The sequence below is a fragment of the Meriones unguiculatus genome, chromosome 11, assembly GCF_030254825.1.
Source record: "Meriones unguiculatus strain TT.TT164.6M chromosome 11, Bangor_MerUng_6.1, whole genome shotgun sequence".
In the NCBI taxonomy this organism is placed as follows: domain Eukaryota; kingdom Metazoa; phylum Chordata; class Mammalia; order Rodentia; family Muridae; genus Meriones; species Meriones unguiculatus.
Genome location: NC_083359.1, coordinates 51,197,666 through 51,223,448, shown reverse-complemented (window position 1 = coordinate 51,223,448; position 25,783 = coordinate 51,197,666). Strand labels below are relative to the sequence as shown.

The window sequence follows — 25,783 nt, the reverse complement described above, 5'->3', positions numbered from 1 at the left end:
CTGCCCTCTCCATTCCAACCCTTGTCTACCCTCACCTCTTTCCAGGGTCAGTCCAGGTGGGTTCAGAATTGCCTACACCCTGCCTCAGCTTCCCAGCCCACCACCACCAGGTCTCCAGCCCTGTCTTTTACCAGAAATGGCTGCAACCTTTGACTATCTCAGTTTCTCAGTGAGGAGAATGTGGAGTGTTAAGTGTGACTGGCCCACAGGAGCATAGCTGCCTGCTTTGTAAAATGTTCCGGTAAATAAACAAGGCCCGGAGGTAAATTAGCATACTTTCCCCCCCCTACACCTCCGGGCTCCTCAATAGGATCAACATGTCACCCTTTTACTCCATGGAGGCATCCCCTGCCCTGACCCCCTTTTGGCCCTGCACTCCATTTGGTATCTGGGTTTAGGGGACTAAATCTGCAGAAGTCAGGGACAGACACTCGCCAAGGCTCCAGGTGACCACTCCTGCTTGACTCCGCCCCACAGAAAGAAGGTGAGGAAGGGGGCGGAGCTGGTGGTGGTGGTCAGCAGGATTGGTGAGTACACTGGCCCTTCTGGTCAGTCCCATACCTATCAGTCTCCTATGTGTCAGCTATCTCTGCGCTGGCCAATAATGCTGTTACTGCTGCTGCTGCTGCTGGGACCTGGATCCCGACTCAGCGAGGGTGAGTGAGGACTGGCTTTCCCCAGCCTGGGTCAGATTCCATACCTCATTTTTTCTCACAGCTCAACAGCCTCTTCCAGCATCCAAGAAGCCTTGAAATCCCCAGTCCTTTCTTCAGATGCCCACACACTCATCTCCTCAGACACTCAGGGCCCTTCCAGGGTCTTCCACACAGGCATTCCATTCAGGAAGTAGTGGGGGTGGTATCAGAGTCCTCCCTCCATGAACCCCATAGTTACTACAATCCTCTCCAGCAGCCTGAAGCTTCTAGCCCTTGATCCCGAATCCTCTGAACTAGCTATCACGTCTCTTGACTGTGGGGTCTGAGGTAGGACTTGCAGGCAGAAGGACCCTGTGGGTGGGAGAAACAGGGACAGGAATTAGACTCCAGAGTAGGAGCGGTGGGTGAGGAAACCCCCTTTGGAGAGGCTTTTCTTGATGACTCCCTAATCCTAGGGTGCAGTAAGACAAATAGGCACAGAGCCAGCCTTGGCCTTACCTAGGTGCTGAGGCCCAAGGTTGCAGCTTCTGAGCAGACTCACCCAGATCAACATCGCAGATGCCACAGTTGCTCCAAGAAGCGTCTGCAGAGTAACACAGCTCAGGAATGCCTAGGACGACCCACTCTGGGTCTATACCAGCGTTGACTCCTTGGACCTGTACAATACCCTTTGGGTCCTGGCACTGCCAGTGGAGGCTGCCCACAGCTAGACAGAGCAAACAGACCCCAGCCTGACCCGCTCCACCTATGTTGGCACAAAGGGAGTGGTTTTTTTTTTTCGTTTTTTTTTTTTTTTTGGTTCCAAACTTAGCTGTCTGTCCCTCACCTGGGCCTGTCATGGGCTGTTCCAGCCTATATACCAGCACAGAGTGGCCAGGGGGTCGAGTAGGGGGAGCTCTGCAGATGGTTTCAGGGTACAGTGCTAGGAGTAGTTAGGCTAGATCTCTCTTACTAAGGCTTGGTGGCTCCTGAGGTCAACAGACCAGACCTTTCCCAGAACCCTTTCTGTGTGCCAGGGTATCCGGAGCTACATGACTTAGATATCTGTTCTGGAAGAGCACACAAGCTAGAGGGGCACCCCCATAAACAGGCAGCAGCAGCATGGGCCACTGGCAGAAAAACAAAACAAAACACAGGACCGATAGTGTGATGGGCCTGACTGTGAGGACAGCTGGGTTCTGGGGAGGTAGGAAGGCTTGGGGATTAAGCTTGGGATCTCCACTGGGACTTGGGGTACAGTGGAGGTGAGAGCTTTATCCAAAATTCATGGGAATGCTGGAAGGAAGGCAATTGTGTGGGCTGTTAGAAGAGGGTAGGCCTTTCATCCAGAAAGGAAAGTGTAGCCTAGGCTGGCCCCAAACTTACTATCCAGCCAAAGGTAAGCTTCACTTCTGATCTTCCTGCTTCTACCTCCCAAGTGCTGGGATTACAGGCACAGGCTATCACGTCTACTTTATATGGCGCTGGGAATGGAAGTCAGTGCATGCCAGGCAAGTACTCTACCATCTGAATAAGAACTCCAGTTTCTCTAAACTACTTCTCTTCTGATCTGAACCCCACTCCCAACCTCTAGTTTGGAACTTTTTCCACTGAGAAAACATGATTAGTTTAGTGTGGGAGCCCTCAAATGAGTCACTGGGATGGAAACATTGTCTAAGTGAGAGATGCAAGTCCAGGGCAGGCTGCACCTCCACTGTCCTCCATCCTGGAGTGGGGGTGGGGAGCATGGTGTGAGTGCAGACACTCAGCAAACAGACTTGGGAGTTTGGTCCTGCTCTCCTGCCAGTGTCCCTCAGACACCGCAGTCCTCTTCCTTACTACACAGATGAAGAAGCACCAGTGTGTGAGTTGGAGTCTTAGTTCCAGTGTTGTGCACTGTGACAGTGTGAAGGTCACTTTTCCCAGCTGGGCTCCTTTATCTTTCAAATTAAGGGTTTAATGTCACACATGTTGGGTGTTACTAGAGGTACACCAGGACACATAGGCTGGACTCAGGCTAAGGAAGGAAACTGACCTTGGAGTGAGAATAAAAGTAGATATATAGGGTCCTAATCTGAATCTAAGGAAGAGAAGAGGGGCTCAGAGCCTAGGAACCCCCTGAGAAGCCCTCCTTGGTGTAAGTATGCTATTTAGCTTATGACAAACAAGCACCTAGCACAATCAGCATAGTGAATATTTAATGCCCAGGTTACAGTCTGACTGCATCTAAAGTGGACAGGAGCAGAATGGCAAGAACCAGAACAGGGCATTCTAGGAAGAGGGACCAGCCTGTGCAAAGGCCCAGTGCTGGGGTCTCTCCTAAACTATGGTCTGCACCTCATTTTTCTGCTCAGACTGCCTTCAAGATCTGGATTGTAGGTGGGCCTGTGGTGGCACAGCCTTTTGGTTTTATTTTGTTTTCTGAGACAGGGTTTCTCTATGTAGCCCTCTCTGTAGACCAAGTTGGCCTCAGATTCACAGAGATCCACCTTCTTCTGCCTCCCAACTGCACTCATCAGAGGCATGAGAATCTCTGTGGGTTTGAGGCCAGCCTAGTCTACAGAGAGAGTTCCAGGACAGCCAGGACTACATTGAGAAACCTTTTCTCAAAAAACTTAAAGAAAAAGAAGAATGAAAGAAAGAAAAATACTTCAGCTGTAATTGAGTTTGTATTGTGCAAGACACTATGAATGCTTTGTCTAACTTTATTCTGTGAGTTGATGCCACCTTGTCAGGCACTAAGCAAATGAGGAAAGCAAAGCACAGAGAGATCTATAATTTGTTCAAGGTCTCACACCTAGAAAGTAGGATAAAACCCAGGCAAATTGCAACATCTAGGTCCTTCTCAGGCTAGTGCCCTTCACTAGGGATTCAGAAGTTCTGACCTTGAACCTATGACCTTTGTTTATCTTTCAGCAACCAGGAGGTACAAGCGTGGACTCCTGGAACTGGCAGGGACCTTGGATTGTGTTGGTCCTCGATCACCTTTGGCCTACATGAACTATGGCTGTTATTGTGGCCTCGGTGGTCATGGAGAGCCACGTGATGCCATTGACTGGTGAGTATACACTGGGCCCAAAGTGAAAGGTCTCCCAACTCCTAGAACCCAGGAAGATCCCAGAACCTAGCATATCCCTACATGCAGAGGGTTCTTGGGTCAGTGGGGAGATATCTCAGTGCCAGCTAACCTTTACCCTGGCTGTGAGTATGTATCACCTAGGAACAACATAAAGCTATCTAGACTATTGTACAGTCTGAGGATCTCTGAGAATCCTTAACAGTCCTACTTTATAGATAAGGAGGCCAAGCCACAGAACCATTTAGTTGCTTATCTGCACCAGCACAGAGCATAGGGAACATGAGAAGCCTGTTCCATGCAAGCTGAGAGCCAAAATCTTTATGTGACATCATGGCTCTGGGCAGGAAGAAGCCTGATGCTCATTCCCACTTGATAATGAAGTCCCTGGGGTCCCAGGCATCCAATACTCTCCCATTGTCACAAAACTAGTAAGTGGCTCAGTGTAGACTGCAGCTGCCTCTCCCCTCGCTGGAGACAGAAACTTCTTGGCTTGCCCCTGCACCCTGGGTGCACCTGATGACAGCAGTACATCCCTGCAACCAGGTTCCCACAGTTGGCTCTGCAGCTGTCATCCCAGGGAAGTCCACCATCACACCCGCAAAACCCAGCTGGGGTTGCCACCTCCTCTGGGCTCCCAGAGACCCTGTGGCTAACCCACACCCCAGCACTTCTCATTTAGCAGCTGCCAGGCACCTCATCTGCCTCCCTCCACAGACTGGAGGCTTTCTAAGGGGCAGCAGGGGAAGCTGGCTGACTGCTTGAAGGCTCAGCACACTGCTGACAGGTGAGGGTGTCTCTCAGGGAACTTTCTAACAAGGCATGTTCTCTGAGTTCCTATTAAATGGCAGGCTAGCTGGCCCTGTAGGACACTGTGGGAAAGTAGATGACAGGCTTCCTGCGAGTTCCAGTCTTAGAGAACAAATGGTATGAGGTTTGTAGTGAGAACTCATGATAAACCTTCTTGGAGAGAGGGAAAATGGTTTTATGACAGGGTATGGCAAGAGGCTCTCCTATCCTGAGGAGACAGACTTCAGGGTGCAGTCTGGTGCCCAGGATAGACCTAACAGCCAAGGACATTGGGTTGTCCAGGCAGAAGGCCCAAGCTGGATCCAGGAAGGAAGGGAAGATTGCCAGGGCGGCTGGAGCTCAAGTCACAGGGAGGCAGGCAGGGACAGACCTAGGCAAGGTCAGGGAGTGAGGCTGTGCAGTCATAGCTCAGCTGCTAGAATTCTTCCCCAGGACTGGCACTATGAGGGGCAGCATGTGCATCAGGGGACACTAACTTCTTGAGGTCAGACGGACAGCCAGCTCAGTTCCCTCTTTTACACAGCCCACCTGCCCTTCCAGGTGCTGCCGTCATCACGACTGCTGCTATTCTGGTGCTCAGGAGGCTGGCTGCAACCCCAAGATGGACCGTTACCCATGGCGATGCATCGACCATCACATCCAGTGTGGTGAGTGTACTCTGACTTCCCCAAGTGTCCCCTAAATGTCCTGTAGATCTGAATGGCTCCTGCGCCCTTGTAGAAAAGCACCACCACGTGCAGCTCACCAAAACCACGTGGCAATGCCACCTAGGAAGTGGCATTCCACACTGAGCCCTCGAAACACACATGCATATATATTTCTTCAGTGTCTGAGCAAAAAGAAGGAGAGAAAAGGCACTTGCGATAAACAACCTAAAAGTCCATCAGGAGGGGACTGGGTATCCATGCCCAAATTGTAGAATATGCTTCAAGCTGAAGAAAAAAAATGAGGCAGAACCAGATTATTTGTGATCCTGTCTCAAACAACAATAACAACATAAGCCAACCAAACAAACAACCAACCAACCAAACAAAAAGAAACTTCAATAAAAAAAATGTTAAATATAGAGTTAAAGTCAGGCACTGTGGCACACACCCATAATCCCAACACTCTGGGAGGCAGTTGCTGGTGGATCTTTGTGAGTTCAAGGCCAGTCTGGTCTACAGAGTGAGTCCAGCCAAGGCTACACAGAGAAACCGAGTCTCAACAAACAAACAATTTAAATATAGAGCTGGTAAGACTATGTAATTCTGCCTTCATTGCCCCGGTGCTGAGGACAGAACCCAGGGCTTCCTTCCCTAGTGTCTACTACTCATCTAAATCCCCAAGTCTCAAGCTCCTTATTTCTCCTGCTTCAGCTTGCCAAGTGCTAGGAGTACAAGCATGCTCCATCTAGCCTGGAAGTAAAATGTTTGCCTTTAAGGCTCCTGGGCAATCGGTAGCTAACAGTACTTGTCCAGTTGTGGGAGCCCTGGGTGCCAAATCCTAAGGCTCGGTGGAGCCCTTCCATTTACAGTTTCCTTTCAAATAATTTTAAAAGCAGAAATGACTTTTTAAAATCTCAGAGAATGAACAATCATACAGACTATGTGTGGGGATAGAAGTGGGGTAGGGATAATCAGCTGAAGAGCTGCAAACAAAGTAGGCACCTGGCTTCTTCCCCTTCTTTTTCTAATTTTGACAGTACTAGGAGTTAGACATGGCCTCAAACATGCTGAAGAAATGCTTTCCAGTGACCCACACAGCACTAGCTCGCTCCTTTTTACTTTTAAATAAGAATAAACAATAGAAATTTTATTGCTTTAAATAATTATTATTATTTAAATATTAACAGTTAATATTCTAACTTTAATTACATTAATTAAACAAATTTATTTACTTATATATAATTTATTTTATATTTACATATAAATATGTTTATATAATGTGTAAATTTATATATAAATATGTATATAACTTTTTTATGGTCATATCAGTTTTACAAAGCATTTATTTATTTATTTATTTAATCACTTTACATCCCAATTTCACTCCCTCTCTCCTCTTCTCCTCCTCCTCTTCTCCCCATCCCATCCCACACCCCCTCCTCCCATTCCCCTCTCTCATTCTTCCCAGAGAAGGGGAGGCTCCCAATTGGTACCAATCCAACTTTGCATCTCAAGTCACAGCAGGCTAAGCATATCCTCTCCCACCAGGGCATGACAAGGAAGCCCAGCAGCTGGGAAAAGTGACCCAGCGGCAGGTCACAGAGTCAGAGGTAAACCCTACTCCTATTGTTAGGGGACCCACATGATGACCAAGGGGCACATCTGCTATATAGGTGTAGGTGGTGTTCAATGCATGCAAGCTCTTTGGTTGGTGGTTCAGTCTGTGAGCCCTCATGGGCTCAGGCCAGATTACTCTGTAGGTCTTCTTGTGGTGTCTTTGACCCTTCTGTCTCCCTCCCATCTTCTTCCTACTCCTTCACAGCACTCCCTGAGCTCGGCGGCCTTGGGTCTCTGCAGTCTCTGCAGCTGTCTCCATCCGCTGCTGGGTGAAGCCTCTCAGAAGATAGTTCTGCTAGATTCATCTGCAAGCATAGCAGAGTATCATTAATAGTGACGGGTTGGTTCTCTCTTGTGGTGTGGGTCTCAAGCTGGGGTAGTCACTGGTTTGCCACTCCCTTGATCCGTTTTATCTTTATCCTTACACTTCTTATAGACAAAACACATTTTGGATTGAAGGTTTTATATGTGAATTGGTGTCCCCCTTCCTCTGCTAGGAGTCCCACATTGGTATAGGAGGTACCTACTTCATGTTCCGTAACACCTGTTGCTTAGAGTCGCAGCTAGCATCACCCCCATAAGTCTCCCCTGTCCCAGAGATGACCGCCCACAGATTCCAATTTTCTCTCCCAGTTCTTTCCTTCATGTCCTCCTCCTCTCTCTGCCCACCTGATCCCCAGCCCCTCTCCCACTCAGTTCCCTCTCTTCATCTACTTCTGATGCCTATTGTATTTCCTGTTCTAAGATTCAAGCATCATTTCTTGAGCTTCTTTGGGTCTGTGGATTGTAGTATGGTTAGCCTGTACTATATCCACTTATAAGTGAGTTATATACAAAGTGTGTCTTTCTGGGTCAGGGTTACCTCACTCAGAGCAATCTTTTCTAGTTCCATCCATTTGCCTGCAAATCGCACGATTTCCTTGTTTTAATAGCTGAGTAGTATTCCACTGTGTATATGTGCCACAATTTCTCTATTCTTTGGTTGTTTCCAGTTCCTGGCTGCTATGAATAAAGCTGCTATGAACATAGTTGAGCAAGTGTCCTTGTGGTATGGTGGAACATCTTTTGGGTATATGCCCAGGAGTGGTATAGCCTTGGGGTAGATCTATTTCCAATTTTCGGAGAAACTGATTTCCACAGTGGTTGTACAAAGTTGCTCTTTCACCAGCAATGGAGTGTTCTTCCTCCTCTGCATCCTCTCCAGCATGTGCTGTCACTTGAATTTTTGATCATAACTGTTCTGACTGGAGTAAGATGGAATCTCAGAGTCATTTTGGTTTGCATTTCCCTGATGACTGAAGACATTGAACATTTCTTTAAGTGTTTCTGGGTCATTCAAGATTCCTCTGTTGAGAATTCTCTGTTTAGCACCACGCCCCGTTTTTTAATTGTGTTATTTGGTTTGTTGGTGTTTAATTTCTTGAGCTCTTTTTTAAATTTTGGATATTAGCTCCCTGTCAGATGTAAAATTGGTGAAGATCTTTTCCCAATCTGTAAGCTGTCATTTTGTTATATTGGCAGCGTCCTTTGCCTTACAGAAGCTTTTCAGTTTCATGAGGTCCTATTATTAATTATCTTAGAGCCTGAGCTCTAAGTGTTCTACTCAGGAAGTTGTCTCCTGTGTCAATGATTTCAAGGTTCTTCCCACTTTTTTTTTTTCTAATAGATTTAGTGTACCTGGTTTTATATTGAGTTCTTTGATCCACTTGGACTTGAGTTTTGTGCAGGGTGATAGATATGGATGTATCTGCATTCTTCTAACATCCAGTTAGACCAGCACCATTTGTTGAAGATGCTGTCTTTTTTCCATTGTATGGTTATGGCTTCTTTGTCAAAAATCAAGTGTCCATAGGTGTGTGGGTTTATTTCTGAGTCTTCAATTCAATTCCATTGATCACCAGTGTGTTTTTATGCCAATACCATGCAGTTTATTGCTGTTGCTCTGTAGTACAGCTTGAAATCAGGGATGGAGATACCTCCCAAAATTCTTTTGTTGTACAAGATTGTTTTAGCTATTCTGGGTTTTTTTGTTTTTCCATATAAAGTTGAGAATTGTTCTTTCAAGGTTTGTAAAGTATTGTGTAGGTATTTTGGTGGAAATTGCACTGAATCTGTAGATTGCATTTGGTAAGTGGTCATTTTTACAATGTTAATCCTACCAGTCCATGAGCATGGGAGATCTTTCCATCTTCTGACATCTTCTTCAATTTCTTTCCTCAGAGTTTTGAAGTTTTTCATACAAGTCTTTCACATTTTTATATAAAAATAAATAAATAGCCAGATACAGTGGCACATGCCAGTAACCCCAACACACAGGGAGACAGAGGAGGCAGATCTCTGAGTTCAAGGCCAGCCTGGTCTACATAGTGAGTCTACAGCCAAGGCTACATAATGAAACCTTGTCTAGGAACAAAACAACAAAACAAAACAAAAATAATTAAAGGAAAAAAACAAATAAATTTAATTTAGTAGATTAATTAAAGTAAATTTAATATTTAAATAAATAGTACTTAAACAATAACATTAATAGTATTTAAATAATAAACTTAAGTATTATGTTTAAACAATATTTTAATTAATTAATTAAAGATTATTAAATGAAAATTTAGCAAATGTTTTTTTTTAATATAAGTCCTTTATTAAGTCAAATATAAATAAATGAAAATGTAATGGTATAGCAGTAGGCAATGGCAGACCTGTTTCTAAGGTTCCTGCTGCTTGCATGACTCTATTTATAGCTCTTGGTTCTCACAACATCCTCCATCTAGCTGAAAATTTTTTTAATTTTTATTATTATTAATTACACTTTATTCACTTTGTATTCCCCCATAAGCCCCACCTTCCTCCCCTCCCGATCCCACCCTCCCATCCCCTTTTTCTTTTTTTTCCCTTTTAAATTAAATTTTTATTTTTTATATTAATTACAGTTTATTCACTTTATATCCCAGCTGTAGCCCCCTCCCTCATCCCTCCCAATGCCACCCTCCCTCCCTCATCTCCTCCTATGCCCCTCTCCAAAGCCACTGATGGGAAAGGTCCTCCTCCCGTTCTATCTGACTCTAGCTTAACAAGTCTTTTTTTCAATAAACAATATTTTAATATTTTAATTAATTAATTAAAGATTATTAAATGAAAATTTAGCAAATGTTATTGGCAAAAATATTTAAACAACATTGTTATTTTAATAATAAATTAGTTAAATTAATGATTTAAATGAATAAAATTATTTAAGTAATAAAATAAACATTTAAATTATATAAAAAACAATATAATTTAAATAACAAAATACATTGAAGTAAAGTGTTTATGTAAAAACTATTGATATGATGAAATATTTAAATTTAAATTGGAAAGAACAATTAAATATTTAAATGTAAACGATATTGTTTACAGGTGTGCCTGTCTGTGGGCATGCGCATCTGAGTGCAGTGCTTTCGTCAGACTTCCCTGTGGCTGGAGCGGCTCCAGTGCCAGCCCAGAAACCATGAACAGACGGTACCCTAACCAGTAAACCGTCTCTCTAGCCCCAAATTTGCTTTAGCTGGACTAGGCATGCAGGTAGCACATTGGTAGAGTTCTTGCCTAGAATGCCCCGGGTCCCATCATCACACTGTAAAAAAGTTATCATTTAAATTTTTAAAATTGTTTTAGTTTTGAAGATTTCTATCTTTTTGCTGGCATGTGGCACATGCCTTTAATCCTAGCACCCAGGAGGCAGAGCCAGAAGGATCTTTGTGAACTGGAGACCAGCCTGCTCTACAGAGTCAGTCCAGGACATTCAGGATTCTGTTACACAGAGAAACTTTGTGTTTAAAAAAAATTATTTATTTTTATTTTATGTGCATTGGTGTTTTGCCTCCCAGGCTGGGTGCTGGGAATTGAACCCTGGTTCTTTGGAAGAGCAATCAGTGTTCTTAACTGCTGAGCCAACTCTGCAGCTTCCATTTCTGTTTTTTGAACTTATAATTTTTATTTTTTGCATCATATTTCCCTTCCCTTTGCTCCCTCCAAACTCTCTTATGTACCCCCAGGCCTTGCTGTTTCATCATTTTAAAGTGGGCAGGCAAGATGGCTTACTGTGCCAAGCTGCTTGCTGCCAGGCCTGATGACCTGAACGTGAGCCCCAGGACCCACATAGCAGGAGGAAAGAACCGACTCCAGTGACTCTGACCTCCTGCTGTTAACTCACTCAAACAGGAGTTCAAAATACGCAGAGGAAGGAGTTCAGCCTTGCCAATACTTGTATTTTTGGTGTTCTTTGTTTCTTTCTTCCTTTCTTGTTTCTTTGTTCTTTTTGAAATTTGGTTTTTGTTTTTTTCTTCTTTGTTTTTTCAAGACAAAATTTCTCTGTGTAGCCTTGGCTGTCCTGGAACCCATTACGTAGACCAGGCTGTCCTTAAACTCATAAAGATCCACCTGCCTCTGCCTCCCAAGTGCTGGGATCAAAGGAGTGAACCACCTTGTGTGCCACCACTGTCTGGATTTTTTGTTGCCTTCTAAGACATAGCCCAGACTGGCCTTGATCCATTGTTCTGCCTGTCTTTTCTCCCTAGGTTCTGGATCAGAAATATGTGTCCCTCAAGCTGCTTCTTCTTCTTCTTCCTCCTCCTCCTCCTCTTCTTCTTTTCTATGAAAGAGGTTTATTACATGGAGGGAGTGGGGGAACAGGGCATGATGGGGAGAGAGAGAGAGAGAAAAGGGAAGGGGGTGCTGAGAGAGAGGAGGGAGAGAGAGAGAGAGGAGAGAGAGTAAGTGAGAGTGAGAGTGAGAGAGAGAGAGTTGTTCCTTCTTTTTAGTGGGTATGAATTGGTATCTCAGTTTTTTGTTTTTCTGATAATTGTCAACACTATGTTTTCATGTGCTTTTTGTGTCTTTTGGAGACTTCACCCAGTTAGGTCTCAGTTAATCCAAATGTCCAGAAATAACAGGCATGGCCCACCCACCTCACTGGACTATGAGAGGACTTTTGAAGCCAACATTTATCAAGAACTTGTGAAATAGGCTTTCTGTCCACCAAAAGGAGTTACCTCTCTTACCTCTGGCAGAAGGGACATATGGTTGTCGATTGACACATACCTGTGGCAGCTACGAGTATATCAAAGCCCATGCTAGCTTCCAGGTTCCTACAGTCCATATTCAGAAGTGCATTTCAAAGCCTCCACCTAACATCCTGGTCCTTCTGATCTCTCCTACCCTAAAATCCCAGCCTGCCATGGCTTCCCTCCTAGTGGCTGCTCATCCTCCTTATAACCCACTGTTCTCTCTCTTTACATCTCCCTATTCTCTCTCTACTATTCTCTCTCTCTCTTTTCTGTCTTTTGCCATCTCCATGTTCGCTCCCACTCCATCACCTCTCCTGGTCATGTCCAGTTTGGTTTTTTGGTTTTTGTCTTCTTTTTACTCTTTCCTCTGGACTCTTCCAGATGCCTCTGGATATTTTCTTTCTCTTATCCACAACAAAAACCTTCCCCCTAACGAGCGGCTATTTTGGAAGGTTCTTTACTGAGCCCTCCACATACACCTTTCAAAAACACTGTCTTTTCGCTGTTGTAAGTAAGAGTTCTTTGTTTCGAATTATCAGCTCTTCTCATGGCTGTGGATTCTTTTCTGTGGGTTGTCCTCCTTTTCAGAATAACATCCTTGATACAAAAGCTTTTTATTTTGCTGACATCCTAGTCAATTATTTTGCTTATTGCTGCCCATGTATTTTGAGGCTTTAAAGCTTCCGCTGAGAGCCAGTGGTGGCTAGCCTTTAATCCCAGCACTCGGGAGGCAGAGGCAGGCTCTGAGTTCGGGGCCAGCCTGCTCCACAGAGTGAGTTCCAAGAGAGCTACAGAGAGAAACTACAGAAAGAAATGTCTCTTTTAATAGTCTGAGATTTACGGCAGAGACCCACAGCCGGGCAGATGTGAGTTCATTCTTTGTCACATTGTTACACCACTATCTCAACACTGTCAAAGAGACCATTCTCTCTTAGGTAGCATTAGCACCTCTGTTGAAAATCATTTGACTCCAGGTGGGTGACTGTTGTATAGTACTGAGCTGATAACAACCATCTGCACTTCAGTTTCCTTATCTGGAAGTTGAGTGTTGGCAGAGGTGAAAAAAAAAATTCAGAATGTGTTAAACAGATCAAGGCAGGGTGTGTGTGTGTGTGTGTGTGTGTGTGTGTGTGTGCGTGCGCGCGCGCGCGCGCGCGCGCATGCACGTGCGTGTTTCTGTGTATGTCTGTGTACGCATTGAGTGTCTCTCTGTGTGTGTGTCTGTGTATGAGTGTCTGTGTGATATGTATTTGTATGTGCATGTCTGTGTGTGTGTCTCTCTGTGTCTGTGTGTGTCTGTGTATGTAAGTGTATGTGTCTGTGACTATATGTATGTGTGTGCATGCGTATGTCTCTGTATGCATGTGTATCTATGTGTGAGTGTCTGTGGAGTGTGTAGTGTATGTACCTGTGTGATTTTTATGTGTCGTTGTGTGTAGGAGTGTCTCTGTGTGTGTGTGAATGTATCTGTATGTGTATGAGTGTATTTTGTGTCTGTGTGTGTCTGCATGTGTGTCTATTTTGTGTGTGTCTTTGTCTCTGTGTATGTATATGAGTGTATATGTGCATCTTTGTGCATGAGTGTGACTGTGTGTTTGTGTGTATCTGTGTGTTTGGGTATATGAGTGTGTGTCTGAGACTGTATGGACCTGTGAGTATATGTGAGCATGTGTATATGTATGTGTGGTGTGAGTGTGTATGAGTTTGCAGATATATGTGTGTGTCTGTGTTGTGAAAAGTGTGTGTGGTGTGTGTGTCTGTGTGATGTATGGGTATATGTCTGTGTTTATATGTATATGTGTTTCTATGTGGTTGTGTGTGTGTGGTTTCCCCTTCCTCTCCCACCCTCTGACTCTGCACTAAAACTCCAGACTCTACAAACTGTCTGCTCTGGATGAGGGCAGGCGCAGGGCCACCTTAGGGGTAGCTTCAGGACACCCTGCTTGTGCCCTGGCTCCCTAGAAGGATGGTGGAGCTGGTAGTATAAAGTTGGGGTGGGCCAAATGGCTCAGTGGGAAAAGGTGCTTGCTGCCAAGCCTGATGACCTGTGTTTGAACCATGAAATCTACATAGTAGAGTGAACCAGCAACTGTGCTACGGTGTGTGGACCCAGCCCAAACTCAACAGAGAAACTGAACCTTTCAAAAGCAAAATAAATAAATACGAAAAACTGTTTTAAAGTTGAAATACTGTGGAAACATTACTCCCCCCCTTTTAATTTTTAACTTTTTTTTCTTTTGAAACAAGGTGTCATGATATAACACACACTGTCTTTTTTTTTTTTTATGTATATGATGTTCAATCTGTGTGTACACCTGCATGCCAGAAGAGGGCACCAGATATCATTATAGATGGTTGTGAGCTATCATGTGGTTACTGGGAATTGAACTCAGGACCTCTGGAATTGCAGACAATGCTCTTAACCTCTGAGCCATCTCTCCCCCTATCCTCCCAATTTTTTTTTGTTTTTGTTTTTGTTTTTGTTTTTGTTTTTTGAGACAGGATTTTTCTGTGTAGTCATAGTTGCACTTGAGTCTGCTATATCACCAGGCTGGCTTTGAACTCACAGAGTTCTGCTTGCCTATGCCTCTGAGTGAGGATTAATGTGTGCACCACCATGCCCATATCATGTCATATGAATGTGCTCTAAGCATCATCTCATCTAACCATCTTGTTTGTTTGTTTCTACTTTTGTTTTTGTTTTGTTTTATTTTTTTGAGACAGGATTTCTCTGTGTCTTTTTGAGACAGGATTTCTTGGCTATCCCAGGCTAGCTCTGTAGACCAGGCTGGCCTCGAACTCACATGTCATGCTCAGCTTATTTAAATGTTTTTGTTTTTGTTTTTTGAGACCAAGCCTCATGTGTCTCAAGCTGACCTCAAACTTACTATGTAGTCAAGGAAGACACTGAATTTCTGATCCTCCTGCCTCTACTTCTGGACTGCTATGTGTGTGCCATGTGTGTGCCATGATGCCTGGCTTGGGGTGCTGGTAATTGAACTCAGGGCTTTGTACATACAAGGCAAACACTCTCCCTTTCATTTTGCATTGGAGAAATGGAGGCCCAGGGATAAGAAATGACTTTTCCCCAAACTACTAGCAAGAGCAAAGAGGAGAAGTGAGGCTGTAAGAAACAGAGCGTCCCTACCCTTCCCTTCAATCTGCTCGCGCTCCTCAATAACACCCATGTGGACATGCTCTTCACAGAATGTTTACTGTTATATTTGCTGGTGGAGTCTGTGTTTGTTTTCAGAGCTCTTTCCCCTGAGCCACATGGAAAGATCCAAGGTCTCTGTTATGCATTTTCAACAAAAATATTCTGTTATTCTGCTTTGAGATATTTTGAGCATAGCTGTCTATATATATAATTACAAGTTTGGCCTATTTTCCATTTATGGGCCTGACAAATATATTTTTAAAATTTCAGCTTATGATAATATTTACTAGCAAAGCTTTAATTTTAAAGTAAAACCCATCAGAGCTATTTTTCCTTTTCCTTTATATATTAGTTATTTTTGAGATAATGGTCTCACAGCATAGCCCAGGCTGACTGGCCTGAACTTTTCAAACTTCTATCTCAGTCTCTTGATTACTCAGATTCCAAGTGTGCACCAGCAGCTTCACTCCTGAGTTTCCATTCTTCCTGAACAGTAGGAGTACGCTTCCTCCAGATCTCAGGCCACAGAGCAGTGAAACTGTCTTACTTTTGAAAATTGTTTTTACACAGGGGGAAGACTGAACCTAGGCTGCAATCCTGGGTGACTGCTTCCAAGTCTGTGACCTTGGCTGGGTAATCCCTTTGAGCCTCACATTTCTAATCAGTAAAATGGGAATAATAAAACACAGTTGTGGGCTGGCAAGATATTTTAAGTTTAAAGATTCTCACCTCCAAGTCTGACAGTCTGAGTTTAATCCCTAGGACCCACATGGCAACAGGAGAAAACTGATTCCTTCAAGTTGTCTTCTGACCTCCATAATCACTCTGTGACATACATGCACAAACACAAAAAATAAATAAATAAAACAATTTTAAAAATGAAAAACTTGAAGGAAAAAGGATGTATGAGCTCTAGAAATAATATAGGGACCCACAGAGGCAGGTGGAGCTCTATGAGTTTGAAGCTAGCCTGGACTACAGAGAGTTCCAGAACAGAGAAGCCCTGTCTCAACATTGTCTTTAACTCCCTCTTCTCCTGCCCTCTCCTCCTCCCTGTCTGTCTTTCTTTCCTTGTGTGCATGCACGCACATGCCACAGCATGTGCGGCACTCGAGGACAATGTGCAGAAGTCAGTTCTCCTCTTCCACCATGTGGGTTCTGGGGACCAATCTCAGGCTGCCAGGCTTGGCAGCAAGTACCTCTACCCATAGTGCCTTCTTGCTAACCCCCAAATGCTTTTTATTTTTTAAAGACTTATTTATTTGTTTGTTTGTTTGTTTATTTTGGCCAGGCAGTGGCATACACCATTAATCCAAGCACTTGGGAGGCAAAAGCAGGAAGAGCTCTATGAGTTTGAAGCCAGCCTGGCCTGCAGATTAAGTTTCAGGACAGCCAGGGATACACAGAGAAACCCTGTCTCAAAACAAAAGACTTATTAATTTATGTGTATAGGTGTTTTGTCTGTATATATGACTGTGCCTGGTGCCCACAGAGGACAGAAGAAAGCTTCACACAGAGAGAAAGAGACTGTTGTGAGCCAGAGGGTGCTGGGAAGAAAACCTAGGTCCTTTGTAAGAACAAGTGCTCTTAAGCTCTAAGCCATTTCTCCAGCCTCCATATAAAAAACAAAGCAGAAGTGCCACGTTTGCTATAACATGGACATAGTAAACTTGGAGAACATGATGCAGAGTCACAGTAACCAAGTCACATGTCTCCATTTGTATGACATAGTAAATCTCTGTAGACAGAAAAGAGACGAGTAATTACTCAGAAGATCAGAGATGGGACAAGTGGAGTGACTGTCTAAGGTACAAAGTTTCCTTTGGGGTGATAGGAATGTTGTAGAATCTAAATACTAACATTGTTAATGTACTTAATTTAAAATTTTTGTTTAATTAACTAATTACTTAATATTTAATTAGTTAATAAGCTGGTTTAATGATAGTAAGCTGTTACTATCGCTGTGATGAAACACCATGACCAAAGCATGGTCATTCAGAAGGAAAGGTAAATCCCAAAGTATAATACTTTTGGCTTGCTTACACTTCCACAGCACTGTTCATCACTGAAGGAAGTCAGTACAGGAACGAAAACAGGGCAGAATCTTGGAGGTAGAAGCTGATGCAGAGGCCATGCAGGGGTGCTGCTTACTGGCTTACTCCCCATGGCTCCCTCAGCCTGCTTTTTTATACAACCCAGGACTACTGTAATGCCAGGTTCATGGGACCTTCAGAGACCACCAGGAGGCGACTCGATGCAATGGCAAGAGAGCTTTATTACGAGAGTGATCGAACTTGGGACCCAAGTCTCTCTGACACAGCAGGAGAGAAGGGGGACCCCGAGCTCTGAGTGAACAGGATTTTTAAAGGGAAAGTCTGTGATCAGGGGGTTTTCATGGCAGCAAGCAGGGGGGCACAAGTCTTGGCATTACAGAATTGGGTGAAGTTTAGCAGGATGGGGTGACCTTTTTTGAGGCACACAATCACAATGGCTAAGGCATATAATCACAATGGCTATTTTTCTAAACCACATCTGAAACACTGGGGAGAATTTTCCCACCTGATTTTCAACCGATTTCCATTGATTATTGCCAGGGAGTTTGTTTCTATTTTCTATGAAGCATTTATTCTGTTATATTTCCTGGAGGCTATTGCTAGGAGAGTTAACTTTGTTTTCTGCCAAGTGTACATTCTGTGATATTTCCTGGTACCTGAATTCAGTTCCCAGTCAAGATCTTTATTTCAAAATGGAGTTATATTCAGGCTATCTTAAGCTCTTCACCACCAGCCCAGGGGTGGTACTACCACAGTGAGCTGGGCCCTCCCTAACGAGCACTAATTAGGGAAATTCCCTACAGGCTTGCCTATAGCCTGATCTCATGGAGGCATTTTCTCAGCTGAGGTTCCCTCCTCTCGAGAGGAGGCTAACTCAAACTCTTCCCTTTACTTTTTTATGTGTCTGTTTATGGTGCTCAAGAAGGCATTTAATTCCTCAGAACTGAAGTAACAAGCAGTTGTAAGTCTCCTGATATGGATGCTAGGAATCAAACTTGAGTCTCCTGGAAATAAATGAATTCACACTTTGTTTGTTTTTGTTTTTCAAGACAGGGTTTCTCTGTGTAATAGCCCTGGCTGTCCTGGAACTCACTTTGTAGACCTTGAACTGGCCTTGAACTCTGAGATCCATCTGCCTCAGCCTCCCACGTGTTGGGATTAAAGGTATGTGCCACCACCGCCCATTTTGAAGTTCAAACTCTTAACCAACAAACCATCTCTGCAGCCCCAGGACCTGGTATCTCTTGAATGGTGCCAATGTTTTCATTTAAATGATAACAACCTGGTTGTTAATGGTTGCAAAGACCATGGGTGGTCATAAATCTGTATACACTTGTGTGAGGATTTCTGTAACAGAATGTCTAGAACTGTTGTGTTCAGTGGTATCCTGGGGTGGTTGTACACACAAGGACTGGGGACCAATCTGGTAGGGGCCCTGGGAACTTGTTATAAGGGATAATATCTGATAATTTAAAATTTTTTTGATACAGGGTTTCCCAGCATAGTCCTAGTTGGCCTGCAACTTGTTATGTAGGCCATGTGGACTAAGCTCACTTCAAACTCACACTGATCCACCTGTCTCTGCCTTGAAAGGCCTATGGAACCATACTCAACCAAAAGATAGATTTATCCTGTGTGTATGTTGTGTGTGTGTGTGTGTGTGTGTGTTTGAATCTGCATGTAAATATAAGTGCCTGAGGGCAGAAGAGGGTTCCAGATGCCCCAGACCAGGAGACACAGCCTTGTTTGGAAGCAATTCCTCTTGTGATATGGCATGTAACTCACGTTACCCTTACTATATAGCTAAGGATGACCTTTAGCTCTTGCCTCCACCTCCAAAGTGGGATCACAGGTGTGCTCCACCATGCCTTGTTATGTGCATAATTAAATGTACATGAAGTGAGTCTTGGTGGTACAGACCTGTAGTCCCAGGACTTGGAGGCTGAGGCAGAAGGACTGCCTTGAATTTGAGGCCAGCCTGGGCTACATTGTTCCTTCTTCACCCTCTTTCTCTTTCTGTGGTCTTGGGAATCAAACCCAGGGTCTACTGTAGGCTAAGCATATGTTCTACCATTAAGCTGCAATCTGAGCCCTACAGAGGACTTGGAGAAAGGAAACCAGAGCATAGTTGAGAGCCAACATAGCTTGAGTACATGTTCAGTGCCAACTTCTATTGGGAACTTCATTCCAGTTTCTTATTTAAAATATTTATTTTTATTATTTTATGTGTATGTGTATTTGCCCATGTGGATGTATGCCACATGGGTTCATGTGCCTGAGGATGCCAGAGCCCCCACAGCTGGAGTCACAGACAATTGTGGGCCTCCTGACACAGATGCTTAAAATTGAACTTGGGTCCTTTAGAAGGGCAGCAAGTATTCCAAATTGCTGAGACATTTCTCCAGTCCTGATTTTTATTTTTTGAGTTATGGTCTCGCAGCCCAGGCTGGCTTCTTAGATCCTTCGCCTCTTCCTCTCATGTGATAAGGTTACATGGGTGTGACATGATGCTAGTTTATTTGGTGCTAGAGATAGAGCCTAGGGCTTTGTGCATGCTAAGCAGTCACTCTGCCAACTCAGGGCCATCCCCAGCCCTGGGATGGGCACTGCATAACAGCCTATCCCGCCCGGACGGTATCAACCACACAAAGTGGAGAGTTATCTTGTTCTATTTACTTCTGACTTTTTTGGTGGTAGCAGAAATGAAACCCAGGGCTTCATGCAAGGTAGGTGGGTATTCTACCACTGAGCTATCCCCTCAGCAGTGTTCCTGTTTGACATAAAGGTTAGAAAAGGTCACAAAGCTCAGAGCAAGAACGCAACCCCAGGCCTGTTGGTTGCCAGGTACCCAGTCTTATCTGAATGACTTCCTAAGTGAAACAATGATATTGACACAGAGGAGAAGCCAAAAGTTTTTCTGGACTTTGGACTTTGCATTTGACATGCCAAGTTCTTTTCTTGTAGAAGCTGGCTGTCCTTGCTCCCTTCTAGAGCACCCTACCAGCTCACGGGCATCCCCTTGTCCTTGGAGAGCTAATGGACACCCATCAAGTGTCACATAAGCATAAATTACAACGTGTCCTGCCTCCAGCTTTATGGACTCCTCTGGCATTTATTCCCATATGCCTATACATCTCTGTTCTAACCTCAGTTTCCCTACTTCTTCTAGGACCAGTGGAGAACAAATGTCAAGAACTCTTGTGCACATGTGACAAGGAACTTGCTTACTGCCTTGAAGGGACAGAGTACCACCTGAAATACCTCTTCTACCCCTCAGTTTTATGTGAAAAGAACTCACCTAAGTGTGACTGACAGGCTATTTGTTTGCACATGGAAATGAAGTTTGTTTTCAGTAATAAACAACAGCCCTCAATTTCTCCAGGAGTCAGCGGAGGTCAAGTAATAAAGAAAGCTGTGAGCCTTGCCAGGCATGGTGGTGCATGCCTGTAATCCCAGCACTCGGGAGGCAGAGGCAGGCAGAGTTTGAGGCCAGCCTGGTCTACAGAGTGAATACAGGACAGCCAGAGCTACTCACAGAGAAACCCTGTCTCAAAAACAAAACAACAAAAACAACTAAAAAAAAAAAAAAAAAAAAAAAAAAAGCTGTGAGCCTTGTGTTTGTTTTTTCAGTCACTCAGGACTTTGAGCCTGTGGGGCTGCTAGTTTGATGAAGGTGGAAAGTCCTGGGCCTATTTTATACAACTAACATTGTGTTGGTCTTGATACAAGTTTTGAAGTTCAACCCTTATGTACTATCTTCTAACCTCCTGCTGATGGCTGGTGGTCAAATGTGGATGAACACCTGTTTACAGGCTTGGCTGTGGTAATAAAATTGCCACGATACACCTAAGATTTGTTACTGTAATAAAAAGACACCGCCCCACACCATTCTCCATCTTTTAAGAGGTAAATTTTATTTCTTGGAAGCTGGGTATAGTGGCACACACCTGCAGTGCTCTGCTGAGGAGGCTGAGGCTGAAAGGTCAGTTTGAGCAGGACAGAAGACACTGTTTTAAGAGAAAAAGAAAATTACTCCCTGGGCTGGTGGTACACTTGTATGTTAAAAATATATATATTTGTGCAGCATGCCTGAGGTCCTAAGTTTGATTCTTAACATTTCAAGACAAAAAAAATTAAAAAAAAAAAAGTAGAGCAATTTATAAAGCATTAGAATGTGGACTCACAGGCCAGAAGAAGGGCTCAGAGATTACTAGTATTTTCTGCACTTCCAGGGGACCTGAGTTCAGTATGCATATCGTTTAGTTCAACTGCTTTTAGCTTTGGCACATCTGGCTTCTGCAGGTACCTGCCCGCACCTGCCCACATACATGCTCTCACACACACCCCACAATTAAAAAAAAAAAAGATATTTTTAAAGAGAAAACATGCTAAGGCTTTGGGATGGAAGAAGGAAATGTTAGCCTTTACCGGCTTGCCCCCGCTCTAGGCAGCAAGCTCACTGGCTAGAGCCTGCTTCCCTGGGATTTGGGTATACACTGACGATCAGCTGAGACTGGCCGGACTGAACAACTACTGATTCTTGGACTTTCCATACATAGGCAGTCATTGTCAGAATAGCTGAACTGTAGCCTAAAAGTCATTCTACTAAATCCCCCTTCTATAGAGAGAGTTTTATAACTTAAGAAAACCCTGACTAGTACAGATTTTGGTCCAAGAAGTGGTTCTAGAACAACAGAAGTATACGGATGAAATTTTTTTAAGTGAAGTCATTTATTTACTTATTTAAGATTTATTTATTTATTTTGTACACATTGTTTTGCCTGCATGTGTGCCTGCAGGCCAGAAGAGGACATCAGATCTTACTATAGATGGTTATGAGCCACCATATGGTTGCTGGGAATTGAACTCAGGACCTCTGGAAGAACAGACAGTGCCCTTAACTGCTAAGCCATCTCTCCAGCCTAAGGATGAAATTTTTAAGTATTTGGAATAAGGTTGAGGAGATGGCTCTGCTCTTCCAGAAGTCCTGGGTTCAATTCCCAGCAACCACATGGTGACTCAAAACCATCTATATTGGAATCTGATGCCCTCTTCTGGTGTGCAGGCATACATGCAAGACAGAGCACTCATACATTGAGTGATTCCCAACCACAAGTAATGAGATCTGGTGCCCTCTTCTAGTGTGCAGGTGTACATGCAGTCAAAACACTATAAATAATAAATGAATCTTTTAAAAAAATAACTAAAATAAATTATACAAAAAAGTATCTGGGGGGCTGGAGAGATGGCTCAGTGGTTAAGAGTACTGCCTACTCTTCCAAAGGAGCCAAGTTCGATTCTGAGCACCGACATGACAGCTCAATTGCCTGTAATACTAATTTCAAGGAATCTAACACCTTCACACTAATGCACATAAAATAAAATTAAATAAGTTATTCTTTAAAAGTATCTGCAATAGACTTCAATTCACCAACACCTACAGCTACTGAAGCCTCTTCAGTTATTGAAGCCCATGGTGTGAACTATATTACAAACTTAAGGAGATAAATATACTTGATTATCCAGATTCACCAATTGTGAGTGGCATAGGATTTGGTGTCCCTGTATATGAAACTTTTGAGAGTTTGAGGGAAAATAAGGAAAATGATGAGACTGGTTGCTCCTAGCATCTTAGAATAAACTGACAAAGGATGGGGATGAGGTCTGTGATAAAATTAGCCAACTTCTAGCATCTCAGAATACAGTGAAGGTCAACAATAAACTCAGTGATAAAACTGCCTGGTTCCGCATGCATATAAACACTAAAAGTTTAAGTGTGCCCTGGACAAGAATCTTCTCTCCAGCAGCCACAGAGCTCAAGTTGCAGACAATTAAATTGAAGCCCTCATTATAGGGTTGGCTGAATTACAGTAAAAAATTTCCAAGTCCCAGCTTCAGAGGGTGTCAGCGGTTAAAGTAAGGGTATTAGCTGGGTAGTGGTGGTCCATGTCTTTAATCCCTGCACTTGGAGGGCAGAGGCAAATATATCTTTGTGAGTTCAAACCCAGCCCTGGTCTAGAGACTGAGTTTTAGAACAGCCAACGCTACACAGAGAAATCCTGGCTTGAAACAAACAAAGGGCATTAATTGCTAAAAAAAAAAAGGGGGGGGGATCCTTTAACTTGGAATGGGGATGTGCAGAAGGTCCCTATTGGAAATGAGAAACTAGAACCCTCAGATTCACAAGGGATTGTCGTAACTTAAAAAGGTGGTGCCTGCTTTTCATCCTAGCACTCAGGAGGCAGAGGCAGGCAGATCTCTGAGTGTAAGGCCAGCCTGGTCTACAAAAACAAACAAAAATAGTTTCTCCATCATCAGAAGAAGCTGTATTTCCCTACCCTCTGAAATACTGAGGAAATTAATCATTTGCTAAGCCAGCAGTGACTCACGGACAGAGATGTCAGCCAACACAATCCTGATGTCCTTCATGGCCCACCAACTGTTGCCTCTAGACCTATATCCAAACTCAGGGCAAAGCAAGCTTCTAGATGGGAGGTAGAAAGTGTAGTCCATGAGGTGGTGCTACACTACCAAAGAGCTTAATTTTGCTAGTGGAAGTGGAAGTCTGGGGAATATGTGTGGGAATGGATTTTAAGGGTGCAAGATAATGGTGGACAGAACAAAAAATTGGATCAGGCCAAGTTTATTGATCTGGTTCGACAGAGTGGAGACTCTAGGTGTAATACAGAAGTTTGCACAGTTTAAAAACAACAACAAAAAAAGCTATCCAGGAGGTGGAGGATTTGGCAGCGACTTAGGGGCTGAGGTCATGGCTGAAGCTGTGGCTATGGTCAAGGCCTCGGGGCTTGTGCAGGTAAAGCCGAAGACAAGGAGTGAATCTGTCACCAAGCTGGGCCACCTGCTTACAGACATGAAGTTCAAGCCTTTATCTACCTGTTCTCTCTGCCCACTAAGGAGTCAAGATTATTGACTTCTTCCTGAGCGCATCCCTAAAGGATGAGCTTCTCAAGATCATACCAGTGAAGAAGCAGACATGGGCTGGCTAACAGACCAAGTTCAAGGCTTTTGTCACTTTGGGGACTACAATGGTCACTTTGGTCTTGGTGTTAACTGCTCCAAGTAGGTAGTCACTGCCGTCTGAGGGGCCATCATCTTAGCCAAGCTTCCCATTGTCCCTGTGCAGATGATGGAGAGCCTATTGTGGGAACAAGATTGTCAAACCCACACTGTTCTGAAATGCAAGGTGACAGGTTGCTGTGGCTCTGTTTTGGTGAATTTCACCCTGTCTCCAGAGGTACTGCTGTAGTCTCTGCCCCTGTGCCCAAAGAGTCAATGATGATGGCCCCTATAGATCACTGATGCACATTAGTCAGGGTCTGTGCTGCCACTCTGGGCAAGTTTGCCAAGGCCACCTTTGATGCCATGTTCAAGACCTACCGCTACCTGACCCCTGAACTCTAGAAAAGAAACTCTAGAAAAGTGTTCACCAAGTCTCCTTCTTATCAGGAATTCACTGATCGTCTTGTGGAAACCCACACCAGAGTCTCTGCTCAGAACCCAGGCTCATCTATACCTACCACATTGTGGTTTTCATACAAGGAGAATAAAGGGAAACAGGTTCTTTTGTAAATTTTTAAAAAGTGTTGTGCTACATATTATTAGCCCTAGGATTATCACTGTGGTATTAGTTAACCCACTATCACAAATAATAAGGCACAGGTACCTGTTAGATTTTATACTTGCCTTATTTACCTTGAGCCGGGCAGATATTTCACCTAAGCTGGCTCAATAACCTCACCATTCATCTCCCAGCCCCCATCCAATGCCATCATCCACCTTAATCCTCCTCATCTGGTCTACCTTCCATCCATAATCCCATGGTACTTGCTTGTATTCTTCATCTGGGTCTCTTCATGTCATTTTTGGAGCCCTTCCTCTTGGCCCATATGATTTGTTTCTCCATGCTAACCCATTGTGGAATCCTCCTTCCTCCTCTCTTCCTGTCATCTGGAAGGAGGACGCCATGATGGATTAGCTTGTTACCTTCTCTGCCTCTCTGAGCTAGCAGATTTTCACTCCAGCATCTGACTGAGTCTATATTGGTATGAAAGAATGGTTGGGATTTTCATCATTGTTTTAAAACAACAGAAACACATCTGTTAAAATAAAATTTTTTAAAGATGTCAAAAGTTTGAATAGTTGGTTGAAATATTTGTCAAGAGATGGCCCAAAGAAAAGGAATTAGTTATCCCTTGGTTTAGTGTTGATGAAGGGATTTCAAAGCTCAGGGAAACTGCAATGCTAGAGTGGATATGCTGTGTAAAACTTAATTCCTGGTATAGCCTGCTCCTTCTGACATAACTGTAACCATTTCTTTTTTTAGTCTCCATCTTAAATCATAAGGTGAAATTAAGTTCAAGTTCTCAGTTTCTGCCTGCCAAATGTCATAAACCCTTCTATAAGGTCAAATCACCCTCATATCTTTTATGATTCCATGGTTTCAGTACTCATACCTTTTACCTTGACATTCTGAAAAGTCTGCAGGACCAAATCAAATTAAAAGTCAGTTAGAACTGTTTTGTTGGGCTGGGTCTGGTGGGGCATGCCTTTAATCCCAGCATTTGGGAGTCAGAGGCAGGTGGATCTCTGTGAGTTCAAGGCCAGCCTGGTCTACAGAGTTCCAGGACAGCCAAGACTATACAAAGAGACCCTATCTCAAAAAAGGAATGCAATGCTTTGTCTAGCTAGTCAAAATGATGTAATGTTGCACCCTCCCCCTTGCTT

The 25,783-nt window shown here is 43.8% G+C and overlaps 2 protein-coding genes across 15 annotated transcripts in view; one reads left to right on the top strand and one right to left on the bottom strand.

Moving 5' to 3' along the window:
- Positions 1–25,783, bottom strand: part of Bfar (bifunctional apoptosis regulator) — a 63,750-nt gene that overhangs the window by 3,533 nt on the left and 34,434 nt on the right. For 2 of the 14 annotated variants that reach the window (XM_060364219.1, XM_060364212.1), the window contains one exon: positions 20,927–21,045. The exons of 2 other annotated variants lie outside the window; for them this stretch is intronic. In XM_060364219.1, coding sequence (XP_060220202.1) covers positions 20,952–21,045 — 94 coding nt within the window. In that variant the 3' untranslated portion in view covers positions 20,927–20,951. Of the gene's footprint in view, positions 1–738; positions 1,008–6,566; positions 7,091–10,173; positions 11,496–15,713; positions 15,810–20,926; positions 21,046–25,783 lie in introns of those variants that run through there. 10 more of the 14 variants (XM_060364214.1, XM_060364216.1, XM_060364215.1 and 7 more) reach the window with 10 other exon arrangements.
- On the top strand, positions 505–20,422 carry LOC110556844 (group 10 secretory phospholipase A2-like). The gene is made up of 4 exons (XM_021650804.2): positions 505–656; positions 3,552–3,693; positions 5,062–5,168; positions 20,208–20,422. Exons 1-4 carry the CDS (start codon positions 575–577, stop codon positions 20,348–20,350), a joined length of 474 nt encoding a protein of 157 aa, XP_021506479.1. The 5' UTR covers positions 505–574; the 3' UTR covers positions 20,351–20,422.